The sequence below is a fragment of the Phasianus colchicus genome, chromosome 3 (assembly GCF_987193195.1).
Source record: "Phasianus colchicus chromosome 3, bPhaCol1.hap1.1, whole genome shotgun sequence".
Classification (NCBI taxonomy): domain Eukaryota; kingdom Metazoa; phylum Chordata; class Aves; order Galliformes; family Phasianidae; genus Phasianus; species Phasianus colchicus.
The window spans coordinates 95,062,072-95,078,616 of NC_143438.1; the positions used below are offsets into that span (position 1 = coordinate 95,062,072).

The 16,545-nt window shown below is 62.2% G+C and overlaps 1 protein-coding gene across 1 annotated transcript; it reads right to left on the bottom strand.

The window, feature by feature from the left end:
* Positions 1-822: 822 nt before the first annotated feature.
* On the bottom strand, positions 823-10,875 carry SCRT1 (scratch family transcriptional repressor 1). Its single transcript, XM_031606374.2, has 2 exons — positions 10,621-10,875; positions 823-1,615 (listed from the first exon to the last, which is right to left on the bottom strand). Exons 1-2 carry the CDS (start codon positions 10,730-10,732, stop codon positions 855-857), a joined length of 873 nt encoding a protein of 290 aa, XP_031462234.1. The 5' UTR covers positions 10,733-10,875; the 3' UTR covers positions 823-854.
* Positions 10,876-16,545: the final 5,670 nt, after the last annotated feature.

Here is a 16,545-nt window from a genome sequence, read left to right on the forward strand (position 1 = left end):
CCAACTTTTGGGGTATATTTGGGGTGCATATGGCCCCAGGGCACCCCATAAATGAGGGGATATCCCAAATTTGGGGTCCACATGGGCTCAGGACACCCCATAAACTTGACAATACCCCAAATTTAGGGTCCACGTGGGCTCAGGGTGCCCCATAGACAGGGGGGATCCCCAACTTTTGGGGTCCATATGGGCCCAGGGCAATTCATAAATAAGGGAATACCCCAAATTTGGGGTCCACACAGGCCCAGGGCACCCCATAAATGAGGGAATACCCCAAATTTGGGTCCGCACAGGTTCAGGGTGCCCCATAAATGAGGGGATACCCCAAATTTAGGATCCATACGGGCCCAGGGCACCCCGTAAATGAGGGGATACCCCATTTTTGGGGTCCATAAAGGCCCAGGGCACCCCGTAAATGAGGGAATACCCCCAAATTTGGGATCCATATGGGCCCAGGGCACCCCATAAACGAGGGGATACCCCAAATTTGGGTCCACATGGGCTGAGGGTGCCCCACAGACAAGGGGGATCCTCAACTTTTGGGGTCCATATGGGCTCAGGGCACCCCATAAACGAGGGGATACCCCAAATTTAGGATCCATACGGGCCCAGGGCACCCCATAAACGAGACGATACCCCAAATTTGGGTCCACCCAGGCACCCAGAAATGAAGGAGACCCCCAAATTTGTGCTCCACACAAAACCCCCCCAAGCATCGCGCCACCCAAACACCCACCAAACCCCCAGGTTGGCCACCCCTCCACCCCTCTCCTCCTCACCCACCTCGGGGTCCCCCGCCTCCATTCCCCCTCCGGATTTTCTCCCCCCTTTTCCCCCCACCCCCCGTTGAAATCTCAAGCCCTGAGGTTTGCGGCTGCGGTCGGGGCTCCTTTGAAGCAGGCGGACTCGTAGTGCTTGTTCAGGTAGGACTTGAGGGCGAAGGTTTTGCTGCATCTCTTGCACTTGAAGTGCTTGAAGGCCGAGTGGGTCTGCATGTGAGCGCGCAGGTTGGAACGGTCGGCGAAAGCTTTGCCGCAGTGGGCGCAACCGAAAGGCTTCTCCCCGGTGTGCGAACGCATGTGGCCCTGCAACAACCAAGGACGGCTGAAAGCTTTGCCGCAAACCTCGCATTTGTGCTTCAGGTCGTGGGTCAGGAGATGCATGGCCATCGCCGGCATGGAGACGTAGACTTTTCCGCAGGTCGGACATTTCTTGGCCATTTTGCTATCCAGGCTACGGTGCGTCTGTTTGTGACGGCTCAGGTTGGAGGAGGTGGCGTAGGTTTTGCCGCATTCGCCGCAAGCGTGACGTTGCCGGGGGGGTCTGGGGGTCGAGGGGGTCGCGGTGCCGTTGGGGGCTTTGCGACGCGAGCGGCCGTCGGTGATGAAGAAGGCGTCGACGGCGTAACCTTCGCTGACGGCTGCGTCGCCGTTGATGTAACCGCCGGCCAACGCGGAGCGGGGGCTGTCGGGGGGGTCCGAATCGGAGGCGGCGAAATCCCCCCCGCCTCGGGCGGACGGGTAGAGGGAGGTCGGTGATGGGACTTTGAGGGGGTCTGAGGCGTCGGCGTCGCCGGGGTAGGAGCTGGGGGCCATGTAGTCGCCGAGGTAGGGGGCTGTAGGGGGGGGGATGTGGTCAGAAAGTGGGGAGGGGGCAGCAAATTTGGGGGTTGGGGGTTGACCGCGTGATGGGGGAGCAGGGGGAGATGGGTGGTGTGCGCTGAAGACAAAAGCACCCATGGGACACCAATGATACCCATGGGACACCAATGATACCCATGGGACACCAACGGCACGCACACAATCCCAAAGGTACCCATAGGGCAACAGGGGCACCCACAAACCCAACTGCACCCATGGAACCCCAACGGCACCCCACAAACCCAACGGCACCCATGGGACCCCAACGGCACCCACACAAACCCAATGGTACCCATGGGACCCCAACGGCACCCACACAAACCCGACTGCACCCATGGAACCCCAGCGGCACCCATACAATCCCAATGCTACCCATGGGGCAATAGGGGGCACCCACAAACCCAACTGCACCCATGGAACCCCAACGGCACCCCACAAACCCAACGGCACCCATGGGACCCCAACGGCACCCACACAAACCCGACTGCACCCATGGAACCCGAGCGGCACCCATGCAATCCCAATGCTACCCATGGGGCAATAGGGGCACCCACAAACCCAACTGCACCCATGGAACCCCAACGGCACCCCACAAACCCAACGGCACCCATGGGACCCCAACGGCACCCACACAAACCCGACTGCACCCATGGAACCCCAGCGGCACCCATGCAATCCCAATGCTACCCATGGGGCAACAGGGGCACCCACAAATCCAACTGGACCCATGGGACCCCAACGGCACCCACAAACCCAACGGCACCCATGGGACCCCAACGGCACCCACACAAACCCAATGGTACCCATGGGACCCCAACAGCACCCATGGAACTCCAACGCCACCCACACAAACCCGACTGCACCCATAGGACCCCAGTGGCACCCATGCAATCCCAATGCTACCCATGGGGCAATAGGGGCACCCACAAACCCAACTGCACCCATGGAAACCCAACGGCACCCCACAAACCCAACGGCACCCATGGGACCCCAACGGCACCCACACAAACCCGACTGCACCCATCGAACCCCAGCGGCACCCATGCAATCCCAATGCTACCCATGGGGCAACAGGGGCACCCACAAACCCAACTGCACCCATGGAAACCCAACGGCACCCCACAAACCCAACGGCACCCATGGGACCCCAACGGTACCCACACAAACCCAATGGTACCCATGGGACCCCAACAGCACCCATGGAATTCCAACGGCACCCACACAAACCCGACTGCACCCATGGAACCTCAGCGGCACCCATGCAATCCCAATGCTACCCATGGGGCAATAGGGGCACCCACAAACCCAACTGCACCCATGGAACCCCAACGGCACCCCACAAACCCAACGGCACCCATGGGACCCCAACGGCACCCACACAAACCCGACTGCACCCATGGGACCCCAACGGCACCCACACAAACCCAATGGTACCCATGGGACCCCAACAGCACCCATGGAACTCCAACGGCACCCACACAAACCCGACTGCACCCATGGAACCCCAGCGGCACCCCACAAACCCAACAGCACCCATGGGACCCCAACGGCACCCACACAATCCCAATGCTACCCATGGGACCCCAGCGGCACCCATGCAATCCCAATGCTACCCATGGGGCAATAGGGGCACCCACAAACCCAACTGCACCCATGGAAACCCAACGGCACCCCACAAACCCAACGGCACCCATGGGATCCCAACAGCACTCACACAAATCCAATAGCACCCAGCTGATCCCAACGGCACCCATGGGACCCCAACAGCACCCACACAAACCCAATGACACCCATGTGACTCCAACAGCACCCACACAAACCCAACAGCACGCATGGAATCCCAACGGCACCCACACAAACCCAACAGCACCCATGGGACCCCAACAGCACCCACACAAACCCAATGGCACCCATGGGACTCCAACAGCACCCACACAAACCCGACTGCAACCATGGGACCCCAACAGCACCCCACACAAACCCAATGGTGCGCATGGGGCAACAGGGGCACCCACAAACCCAACTGCACCCATGGGACCCCAACGGCACCCACACAAACTCAACTGCACCCATGTGACCCCAACAGCACCCATGGACCCTCAACGGCACCCACATAATCCCAATGGTACCCATGGGGCAATAGGGGCACCCACAAACCCAACTGCACCCATGTGACCCCAACAGCACCCACACAAATCCAATAGCACCCCGCTGATCCCAATGCAGCCACACAAACCCAACAGCACCCACACAAACCCAATGGCACCCATGGGACCCCAACAGCACCCACACAGACCCAATGGCACCCATGGGACTCCAACAGCACCCACACAAACCCAACTGCACCCATAGGACCCCAATGGCACCCACACAAACCCAAAGGAACCCAGGGGGCAACAGGGACACCCATGTGACCCCAACAGCACCCATGGGACCCCAATGGCACCCACACAAATCCAATGGCACCCATGTGACTCCAACAGCACCCACACAAACCCAACAGCACCCATGGGACCACAATGGCACCCACATGAAACCCCAGTGGCACCCATGTGGCCTTGGGGGCACCTGCATGTGGTGGCACCTGTGTAACTACGATGGTCCCACTCAACCCTAGTGGCACCCACAGGACACCGATGGCACCCACATGGGACCTTGGTGGCACCCACGCGATCAGATGGTGCCCACAAAACCCCAACAGCACCCATGGGACCCCAACTGCACCCACACATGGCCTCAGTGCCACCCGCGTGTCACCTTGGTGGCACCCACATGCGGTGGCACTCACATGATTCCAGTGCCACCCGCGTGTGATCTTGGTGGCACCCATGTGTGGTGGCACCCACATGTCCCCAGTGAGACCCGCATGTGACCACAGTGTCACCTTCATGTGACCTTGGTGGCACCCACATGTGATGGCACCCACACAACCACAATGACACCCATGTGGCCTTGGTGTCACCCACACATGGGACCTTGGTGGCACCCAACATGATGGCACCCACGTAACCACGATGGCAGCCAGATGTCACCCCAGTGTCTCCCAAACGTGACCTTGGTGGTACCCAAACTTGGTGTCACCCACATGTCCCCAGTGCCACCCACATGTGACCTTGGTGGTACCCAAATGTGACCTTGGTGGCACCCTCATGTGATGGCACCCATGTGACCACAACGGCACCCAATGAGTGACCCCAGTGTCACCCACGTGTACACCCACATTTGTGGTGGCACCCAAACATGTCTCCAGTGACACCCACGTGTGACCTTGGTGGCACCTATATGTGGTGGCACCCACATGCCCCCAGTGAGACCCACATGTGACCACAGTGTCACCTTCATGTGACCTTGATGGCACCCAGAGTGAGACCATGGTGGCACCCACATGTGGTGACACCCACGTGACAACAATGGCACCCAAACATGACCTTGGTGGCACCCAATGTGGTGGCACCCACATGCGTCCAGTGTCACCCAAATGTGACCTGGTGGCACCCACATGGCAGCGATGGCACCCAGATGTGACACCAGTGTCCCCTAGACATGACCTTGGTGGCACCCACATTTGGTGGCACCCACAAGTCCCCACTTGTGAGCTTGGTGCCACCCCCAGTGTGACCTTGGTGGCACCCAAACATGACCATGGTGGCACCCAATGTGACTCCTTTGCCACCCACATGTGGTGGCACCCACATGCCCCCATTGCCACCCACGTGTGACCTTGGTGGCACCCACACGTGGTGGCACCCACATGTCCCCACTGAAACCCACATGTGACCTTGGTGGCACCCAATCATGACCTTGGTGGCACCCAGACGTGGTGGCACACTCATGTCTCCAGTGGCATCCACGTGTGACCTTGGTGGCACCCAATGTGGTGGCACCCACATGACCACGATGGCACCCACACTTGGTGACACCCACGTGACCACGATGGCACCCAGATGCGATCCCAGTGTCTCCCAAATGTGACCTTGGTGGCACCCACACTTGGTGGCACCCACATGTCCCCATTGCCACCCACATGTGACCTTGGTGCCACCCAATGTAGTGGCACCCACATGACAACAATGTGGTGGCACCCACATGTGACCCCGCTGCCACCCACGTGTGACCTTGATGCTACCCAAATGTGACCTTGGTGGCACCCACACGTGGTGGCACCCACATGACCACAATGGCACCCACATGTCACCTTGGTGGCACCCAAACATGGCCATGGTGGCACCCACACTTGGTGGCACCCTCATGTCTCCACTGAGACCCACATGTGACCTTGGTGGCACCCAATGTGGTGGCACCCACATGACCACGATGGCACCCACGTGTGACCCCAGGGTCACCCAAACATGAACATGGTGGCACCCACATGTCCCCAGTGTCACCCACATGTGACCACGGTGACACCCAAATGTGACCTTAGTGGAACCTGGACGTGGTGGCACCCTCACGTCTTTCCAGTGCCACCCACGTGTCACCTTGGTGGCACCCAATGTAGTGGCACCCACATGACAACGATGTGGTGGCACCCACATGTGACCCTGCTGCCACCTACGTGTGACCTTGGTGGCACCCACGTGTGGTGGCACCCAGATGGCAACAATGGCACCCACACGTGGTCCCAGTGCCACCCAAACGTGACCTTGGTGGCACCCAAATGTGACCTTGGTGGCACCCACATGTCCCCAGAGGCACCACACTGTGACCTTGGTGCCACCCAAATGTGACCTTGGTGGCACCCACATGTGGTGGCAACTACATGACCAGAATGGCACCCACCTGTGACCCCAGTGTCCCCCAAAAATGACCTTGGTGGCACACGCACTTGATGGCACCCACATGTCCCCAGTGACACCCACATGTGACTGCAGTGTCACATGTAGTGTGACCTTGGTGGCACCCAGTGTGGTGGCACCTACGTGACCACAATGACACCCACATGTGACTGTGGTGGCACCCAACGTGGTGGCACCTACATGTCCCCACTGACACCCACATGTGACCTTGGTGGCACCCACGTGTGGTGGCACCCACATGACCACGATGGCACCCACGTGTGACCCCAGTGTCTCCCAAACGTGACCTTGGTGGCACCCATGTGTGGTGGCACCCACATGGCAACAATGGCACCCACACGTGGTCCCAGTGCCACCATACTGATCTTGCTGGCACCCAAATGTGACCTTGGTGGCACCCACAGAATGACCTTGGTGGCACCCACATGTGATGGCACCCACATGACCACAATGGCACCCACGTGTGACCCCAGTGTCTCCCAGACATGACCTTGGTGGCACCCATGTGTGGTGGCACCCAGATGGCAACAATAGCACCCACACGTGGTCCCAGTGCCACCACACTGTGACCTTGATGGCACCCAAATGTGACCTTGGTGGCACCCAATGTAGTGGCACCCACATGACAACAATGGCACCCACATGTGACCTTGGTGCCACCCACAGTGTGACCTTGGTGACACCCAATGTGGTGGCACCTACATGACCGCAATGACACCCACATGTGACTATGGTGGCACCCACATGTCACCCCAGGGTCACCCAAACATGACCTTGGTGGCACCCACACGTGGTGGCACCCACATGGCAACAATGGCACCCACATGTGATCCCAGTGCCACCACACTGTGATCTTGATGGCACCCAAATGTGACCTTGGTGGCACCCACATGTCCCCATTGCCACCCACATGTGACCTTGGGGGCACCCAATGTGGTGGCACCCACATGTGACCCTGGTACCACCTGCACTGTGACCTTGGTGCCACCCAAATGAGACCTTGGTGGCACCCACATGTGGTGGCACCCACATGTCCCCAGTGCCACCCACACGTGACCTTGGGGGCTCCCAGTGTGGTGGCACCCACATATGACCCCAGTGCCACCCGCACCGTGACCTTGGTGCCACCCACATGTGACCTTGGTGGCACCCACATGCCCCCAGTGCCACCCACATGTGACCATGGTGGCACCCAACGTGGTGGCACCCACATGTCCCCATTGGCACCCACAATGTGACCACGGTGACACCCACACGTGACCTTGCTGCCACCCTCATGCGGTGCCACCCCAGTGCCACCCATATGTGGTTGCTCCACGCCCTGTCCTTTGTCCCCCTGTCCTTTGTCCCCCTGTCTCTCGTCACCCATCACCTCTGCTCCCTGTCCCCATCCCCTGTCCCCTCCCCTTGTCCTCCTGTCCCACTCTTTGTCCCCTGTCCCACCCCGTCCCCTTTCTGTCCCCCATCCTTCATCTCCTGTCCCTTGTCCCCTGTCCCTGTCCCCCACCCCCTGTCCCACTCCTTGTCCCCTGTCCTTGTCCCCTGTCCCCTGTCCCACCCCCTTGTCCCCTTGTCCCACTCCCTGTCCCCTGTCCCACCCCTGTCCCCCACCCCTTGTCCCTTGTCCCTCCCCTGTCCTCCATCCTTCATCCCCTGCCCGTTGTCCCCTTGTCCCCCTCCCTCCCAGTCCTTGTCCCTTGTCCCCCTGACCCCTACTACTTGTCCCCTGTCCCCCATTCCTTGGCCCCTCTCCTACTTCTGTCCCCCTCCCCTTGTCCCCTGTCCCACTCCTTGTCCCTTGTCCCCTGTCCCGTTGTCCCCACTCCCCTGCCCCCAGTCCTTGTCCCACCCCCATCCCTCATCCTTCATCCCCTGTCCCCTGTCCCCCAACCCCCTGTCCCCGTTCCCACCCGTCCCCCATCCTTCAACCCCCGTCCCTTGTCCCACCTCTGTTCCCCACCCCTTGTCCCCTCTCCCCCCTCCTTGTCCCCTGTCCCCCGTCCCACCTCTGTCCCCCTCCCCTTGTCCCCCTTCCCCCTTTGTCCCCCTCCTTGTCCCCTTATCCCACTTTTTGTCCCCTGTCCCACCCCTGTCCCCCGCACCTGTCCCCTATCCTTCATCCCCTGCCCCTTGTTCCCTGTACCCTACTCCTTGTCCCCTCTCCCACTTCTGTCCCCCTCCCCTTGTCCCCTTGTCCCCTCGTCCCCTGTCCCCTCCCCAACCCTTTCTCCCCCCCCGTCCCACACCGCCTTCTGTCCCACCCCTGTCCCCCCTCTCACCCCTGTCCCCCGTCCTTCATCCCCTCCCTTTGTCCTTTGTCCCCTCTCCGGTTTTGTCCCCTATCCCCTCCAAGTGCTGTCCCCTGTCCCTGCACTACCCTTGTCCTTTGTCCCCTGCTCCCTGTCCCCTCTCCCTTGTCCCCTTCCCGTGTTCATTGTCCCTTATCCCCCTCCCATGTCCCTTGTCCCCTCTCTTCCGTCCCTTGTCCCTTCTCCCGTGTCCCTTACCCCTTCCCTTGTCTCTTATCCCCTTCCCCCATCCTTCATCCCCTCTCCTCTGCCCCTTGTCCCCTGTCCCCTACCCTCTGTCACCCCCCACCCACCCTCTGCTCCTTGCCCCCTCTTCCCCATCCCTTATCCCTGTGCCACCCTCATCCCTTGTCCCCTGCCCTCCGTCTCCTTGTCCTTGGTCCCCTCTCCCCGCATTGCCCTTGTCCCCTGTCCCCTTCTCCTGCCCCTTATCCCCTCTCCTCTGCCCCTTGTCCCCTTCCCCTGTCCCTTGTCCCCTACCCTCTGTCACCCCCCACCCGCACTCTGCTCCCTGCCCCCTACTCCCCATCCCTTATCCCTGTGCCACTCATCCCTTGTCCCCTGCCCTCCGTCTCTATGCACCCTGTCCCCATGCTCCCCTTGTCCCCTGCCCCATCTTTTGTCCTTTTGCCACCCTTGTCCCCTGTCCCCGCTCCCCCTGCCACCCTTGTCACCTCCTCCCCGGCTCTCGTCCCCCATCCCTGCACTACTTCAGTCCCCTGTCCCCGTCCCCCACCCCCATCTCCTCTTCCTGCACCATCCTTGTCCCCACTCCTTCTGCTCCTGTCCCTGCATTGATCCCTGTCCCCCCACCATCCCCAATCCCATCCCCTCCGCTGTCCCCATCCCTGTCCCCGTCCTTGTCCCCATCCCTCTGCCACCAATGTCCCCGGCACCGTTCCTGTCCCCATCCCTGTCCCCATCACTGTCTCCATCTCCATCCCCATCCCCATCCCCATCTCTGTCCCCAACCCCATCCTTGTCCCCGTCCCTCTGCCTCCAATGCCCCCAGCACTGCCCCAGTCCCCATCCCCACTCCTCCCGATGTCCCCAACCCCGTCCCCATCCCCCCCCGTCCGCACCAATGCCCCCCCCCCCCCAACCCTCCCCTGCCCCCCACCGATGTCCCTTCGCATCCCCGCTGTGCGTCTCCATCCCCGTCCGTGTCCCCGTGCCGACACTTTCCCCGTCCTTATCCCCGTCCTTATCCTCATCCCCATCCTTTCCCTGCGGCTCTCTGTCCTCCCCCGCTCTCCTCCTCCCCCCCTCCATGTGTGCCCCCCCCCCCCCCCGGCCCCTCTCAAGGTCACGGGGCGCTGCGGACGGGCCGGGCCCCGCTGCGGCGGTTCGGTGTCGGTTACGCAACGCGCCGCAGCCGCAGCGCACCGGGCACGGCGGAGCCGGGGGGGGAATGGGGGGGGGGGGGGGCAACAAAGGCCGAACCGAGCGGATCCGGATGTGTGGGGCAGAGCCGTGTGGGGCAGAGCCGTGCGGGGCTCAGCGCTCGTCCTTGAACTTGGCTCCGGCAGACAAAAGGAGCGGTGGGGATGGCCCGGCACGGCTCGGCACGGCTCGGCTCGCTCCAACGAGCGGCACAGAGGAATGCGGCAGGCCCGGCTCTCTGTGGCTCTGCTTCAACCCAGCAGAGCCCGACAGAACCCAACGCGACCCAACAGAACCCAACGCGACCCAACGGAACCTAACAGAACCCAGTGCGACTCAATGCAACCCAACGGAACCCAACAGAATCCAACGCGACCCAACAGAACCAAACGACACGACCCAACAGAACCCAACGGGACCCGCTGTGGCCCGGTCCGATAGGCTCCCCACAAACCCCCCCACTCCAATCCCCCGCCCCCTGGCACCCCGTACCCTTCTCGTGCAGCCGGGAGCCGAATTCCGCCCGGGCTCTGCCGTAGGGAGCGTCGAGGCCAGCGGGGAAGTCATCGATCTTCACCTTCTTCACCAGGAAGGACCTGGGCATGGTTCCGCTCCGAACCCGCCGAGCCCCGGCCCGGCCCGGCCCGGCCCGGCCCCGGTAGCACAAAGACCCCCGGGGGGGCAGCGGGGGGGTAGGGGGGGAGTCCCTCCTTTATGGCTTTGTGCGGCCGCCTCTTCCCAACGCCGGCCCGGAGCCGCCGCCGCCTCCGAGCGTTCGCGCCCGGAGGCTCCCGGCGGCTCCCGGCAGCGGCTCAGCCCCGGCCCCACCGCCGCCGCCGAGCTGGGGCATGGACCGGGGGCGGCGGCAACGGGGGGCGGTGCTGGGGAGGGGGCGGCGGCGGAGGAGGAGGAGGAGGAAGAGGAGGAGGTGGAGAGCTCCGCGGTTCAGCACCGCGAGGCGGCGGACAGCTCCCGGCACTGCGCCGCGTTCAGCACCGAAGTGTGGGGACAGCTCCGAGCGTTCAGCACCGGACAGCTCCCCGGGGGGAGGGGGGGGGGAGGGAGAGGGGGGCGGGTCTGGGGGGAGGGGAGATTGGGGGGGGGAGGCAGTGCCTGGGGGGGGAGCAGCTGGGGGTGGGGGGGGGCAGTTCCAGGGGCTCCGCTCCTGGGGGAAGGTTGAAGTTCCCGGGGGGCAGCCCCGGGGGGGAGGGGGGGGGGGCAGTTCCAGAGGTTCAGATCCCGGGGGGGGGGAGGAGGTTGGAGTTCCTTGGGGGCAGCTCCGGGGGGGGGCAGTTCCAGAGGGGGCAGTTCCAGAGATTCAGCTCCCTGGGGGGGGGGAGGTTGGAGTTCCCGGGGGGCAGCTCCGGGGGGGGGGGGCAGTTCAGAGGTTCAGCTCCCGGGGGGGGGGGAGGAGGTTGGAGTTCCTTAGGGGCAGATCCGGGGGGGGGCCAGTTCCAGAGGGGGCAGTTCCAGAGATTCAGCGAGATTCAGCTCTCGCTGGGGGGGAGGGAAAGGGGGGTGCAGTTCCACGGGGGGCAGCTACTGGGGGGGGGGGGAGGGAAGTTCCAGAGATGGCTGTTCCAGAGGTTCGGCTCCGGGAGGGTCAGTTCAGAACGGGGGGGGGAAACAGTTCCAGAGTGGGTGAGTTAAACGGGGGGGGTCAATTTCAGAGTGGGTCAGTTCCAGAGGTACAGCTCCGGGGGGGGGGGGGGGAGATGAGTTCCAAAGGTTCGGCTCCGGGGGGGGTACGTTCCAGAGGCGGTCAGCTCTAGGGGGAATCAGCTCCAGAAGTTCGGCTCCGGAGGGGAGGGGGGGCTCAGTTCCAGAGGTTTAGATCCGGGGGGGGATCAGCTCTGCTCCGAGATGGGGGTTCAGGTCCTGGGAAGGGTCAGCTTCGTTCCGGGGGGGCAATCAGCTCCGGGAGGGGGGGGAGGTTCAGCTCCGCTCCGGGATGGAGGTTCAGCTCGTGGGGGGGGGAGGTTCAGCTCCAGAGGGTTCGGCTCCGATCCGGGGGGGGGGTTCAGCTCCTGGTGGGGTTCAACTCTGCTCCGGAGGGGGGGTTCAGCTCCTCTTGGGTTTCAGCTCTGCTCTGGGGGGGGGGCTCAGCTCCTGCTGGGGTTCAGCTCTGCTCCAGGGGGGGTTCAGCTCCCGGTGGGGTTCAGGTCCTGCTGGGGTTCAGCTCCCAGTGGGGTTCAGCTCTGCCCCGGGGGGGGCTCACCTCCTGCTGGGGTTCAACTCTGCTCCGGGGGGGGCTCAGTTCCTGGTTGGGGGTTGGAGTTCAGCTCCGTTCCGAGAGGGTTTCAGCTCCGCACTCAGCGCCGCGTTCAGCACTGGACAGCTCCCGAGGGGGGGGGGCTTCTTTCCGGCGGTTTGGGGGGGGGAGGGGGGGGGTTGATCTGCTCTTTTTTGGGGGGGGGGAGGCGAAGGGATATAAAAACTACCTGTTATTGCCGGGGGGGGGGAGGGGGGGTCGCCTCCTGCGCCCGTCAGGCGCCGTGTGAGCGCTCCCGCTCGGGTTGCCGGCCTTTATAAAGGGGGGGGGGGGGGCGAGGGAGGGGAGATGGAGGGGGGGAGGAGCCTACGGTGGAGGGGGGGGGGGAGGGGGGGGGCGATGGGGGGGGGGAATGATGGGGAGGGGTCTTTGGGGAGCACGTGGAGATGGGGGGAGGGAAGATGGGGGGGGGGGACTCGGGGATTCCCCCCCCCCCCTCCATTCCTTCCCCCCCCCCGCCCCCAATCATTGGTTATGGGGATTCTAAGGGGGGGGAGGGGGAGGTGTGGACCCCCCCCTTCATTAATTATGGGGATATTTGGGGTGCGGGGGGGGGATAGGTGAGGAACACCCCCTCGGTTATAGAGGGATGGGGGGGGGGGGGGAATTCGTGGGGACTCCCCCCCCCCGTTGTTATGGGGATATTTGGGGTGCGGGGGGGGGAGAAGTGAAGACCCCCCCCCCATCGGTTATGAGGATATGGAGGGGAGAAATGAGGACCCCCCCCTCGGTTACAGGGGGACGGGATGGGGGGGGGATATAATTTGGGACCCCCCCTCCAGCATTTGTTATGGGGATATTTGGGGGGGGGGGAGAGATGAGGACCCCCCCTCTCGCCTTCATTGGTTGTGGATATTTGGGGGGGGGGGCAACTTCCCATTGGTTATGGGGGTTTGGGGGGGGGCACGGGATAGATGGGGACCCCCCCCCTCGGTTATAGGGGGATGGAGGGGGGGGGATAATTGGGGAACCCCCCCTCCCTCATTGCTTTTGGGGGGGGGGGGGGAAGGGGTGAGGAACCCCCCCCCCCTCCTTCATTGGTTGAGGGGATATTTGGGGGGGCCGAGGGGGGGGGAAGTGGGGATCCTCCCATTAGTTATGGGGGGGGGGAATGGGATATATGCGCCCCCCCCCCGTCGGTAATATGGGGACGAGGTGGGGGGGGGGGGGGATATAATTTGAGACCCCCTCCCTCCATCATTTGTTATGGGGATTTTTGGCGGGGGGGGGGGAACCTCCCATTGGTTACAGGGGTTTGAAGGGGGGGGGGATAGGTGGGGACCCCCCCCTCGGTTATAACGGGACGGAGTGTATGGGGGGGGGGATATAATTTGGGACACCCCCTCCCTTCCTCATTGGTTATGGGGACATGGGGGGGAGGAAAATAAGTTGGGACCCCCCCTCATTTTTAGGGGGAAACAACTGCGGGGGGGGACCCCCCCCCCAACTCCCTCATTGCTATGGGGATATTTGGGGGGGGGGGCGGGGGGGTAAGGGATAAATGGAGCCCCCTCCCCCCCTCTGTTATAGGGGGATGGGGTGGGGGGGGGGATAAAATTTGGGACCCCCTCCCTCCGTCATTGGCTCCGGGGGGGGGAGGAAATAAGTGGGCCCCCCCCTCTGTTATATACGACCCCTCCCCCCCGTTGGTTATGAGGATATGGGGGTAGGAGAAGGGAAAGATGGGACCCCCCCCCTCGTTATGGGATTGGGGGGGGGAAGTAGGTATGGACCCCCCCACAGTCATTGGATATGCGGAAAAAAATGGGGACCCCCCCCCACTCCATTATAGAGGGATGGGGGGGGAAATGAATCTGGGGGTTCCCCCCCCCCCCGGTTATGGAGATATGGGGGGGTGGGGGGGGAAAGGAGGGGGATCCTCCTCCCTCCTTCATTGGTTAAGGGGATTTTGGGGCGGGGGGGGGGAATAAGTGGCGACCCCCCCCTCCCTCGGTTAGAGGGGGATGGGAGGGGGGGGGAGAATAATTGGGGACCCCCCCCCCCGTCATTGGTTATGGGGATATTTGGGGTGAAGGGGGATAGCTGGAGCCCCCCCTTATTGGTTATCAGGGTATGGAGGGGGGGGGGGAAGTGGGGACCCCCCCCTTATTGGTTATCAGGGTATGGAGGGGGGGGGGGGAATTGGGGACCCCCCCACGCCTCATTGGTTCTGGGGATATGGGGGGAGTTGGGGGGGGAGTTGGGGGGGGGGGGAAGGGAAAAACGGGGAACCCCCTCCCTCAGTTACAGGGGGATGGGAAATGGGGGGGGGGGAGGGGGGACACGGGGAAGTCCCCAATTCTGAGGGGGGGGGAGGGGGGGGATATCCCAGGAACCCCCCCCTCCCCAACCCCCCCCCCCCCGTATCCGCACTCCATCCTCAGCGCAGGGATTTTCCCATCGTGCACCGCGCGGTCACAATGGCGCTTCCGGAGCGGCGCCATTGTCTGCAATGGGGGGGGGGGGGCGGTGCTGCGCATGCGCGGAGTTTCCGGTGGGGGAGGGAGGGGGAGGGGGTTTGGGGGAAGTGGGGAGTGATGGGCGTGCAAGGTTGGGTGTGCAAGGGGGGGTGCGGTGCTCGTGAGTGTGCAAAGCGTGTGGGAATGTGCAAGGGGTGAATGTGAGACGGGGGAGTGCAAGGAGTGAGTGTGCAGAGGGTGATTGTGCAAGGGGGGTGCAAGGGGGGAGTGTGCAAGGGGAGAGTGTGCAAGAGGGGTTCAAGGGGGGATTGTGCAAGGGGTGAGTGCGCGAGGGGGAATTGTTTAAGGGGGCAACGTGCATGGAGGGAGTGTGCAAGGGACGGTGTGTAAGGGAGAATGTGCATGGGGGGAGTGTGCAAGGCGGGGAGAGTGCAATGGCAGAAGTGTGCAAGAGGGATATGTGATTGGGGGGAAGTGTGCATGCGGGGAGCGTGCAAGTGGGGAATGCGCATAGGGGAAGTGTGCATGGAGGGAGTGTGCAAGGGAGAGTGTGCAAAGGGCTATTGTGAAAGAAGGGGGTGTGCATGCAGTGAGTGTGCAAGGGTGAGTTTACAAGGGGAAGTGACTATGTGTGAGTGGGCACCACTTGCACGGATCAGTGTGTGAGTGTGTCCAACGTGTAGTGTGCAAGGGAGTGAGTGTGCACACAGTACACAGACTGGTGTGGGCACTGTGAGCGTGCAAGGGAGAGAGTGCAGCAGATGTGAGTGTGCACTGCTTGCACTGATCAGTGTGTGTGCAGGTCAGTGTGCAAGCTGTGTGGGTTTGTGAAAGTAGGATGAGTGTGCACATGTGAGTGTGCATGGCAGTATGTGAGCATGTCTGAGTGTGCACGTGGGGGTGTGAGTGTGCATCACGTGCGCGGGTCAATGTGTACATGTGTGGCACATGTGAGTGTGCAAGGGGAGTGTGAGTGTGCAGCACGTGTGTGGAACAGAGTGCATGGGGCAGTGTGTGTATGTTTGAGACACATGCTTGCACACGCACCCAAACACACTGACTTCCACACTCAGGCACAACCACACAAACGCCAATGCCTTTTACACACTCAGTCCCACAAACACACACACACTGTAACATGCCCAAAAACACGCGTGTGCACTCAGGCACACTCACACACACGCATGCACACTGACAGAACCACTCACACACATGCAATCACACTCATGCGCACGTCCACACACACGCATGTGCACGCTCACACACTCGCGTGCAGTCACACGCACACTCATGCACATACAGGCACACAGACATCCGTGCACGAGCACACTCACACACACTCACACACTCACACGGACACACACTCAGGCACAAACACACACAGAAGTGTGCACAGATGCATCCACATTGGCACAGAAGCCCCCACACACAATAGCTCGTGCGCTTGCACGCTCACTCGCACGTGCACACACACTCTCAGACACACAGTCACACTCACACTCACACTGGCGCGCTCACGGACAGACACGCACACTCACACATGTGCAGACACACACACAGACACACGCACGCATTACACACTTGGAAACACACACAAACGCACTCACACAAGCACACACACTCACATGTACAGACACACTCAGACACACGCACACACACGCACATGTAGACACCCTGACACACACACAAAACACACACGCATAAACGCACAAACACACAGACACG

Excerpts from the sequence above, each read along its gene's own strand:
- SCRT1 (XM_031606374.2), bottom strand. The coding sequence starts at position 10,732 with ATGCCCAGGTCCTTCCTGGTGAAGAAGGTGAAGATCGATGACTTCCCC. Across the intron at positions 1,616-10,620 it reads CTCCCGGCTGCACGAGAAGG|CCCCCTACCTCGGCGACTAC; the intron begins GTACGGGGTGCC and ends CCCCCCCTACAG.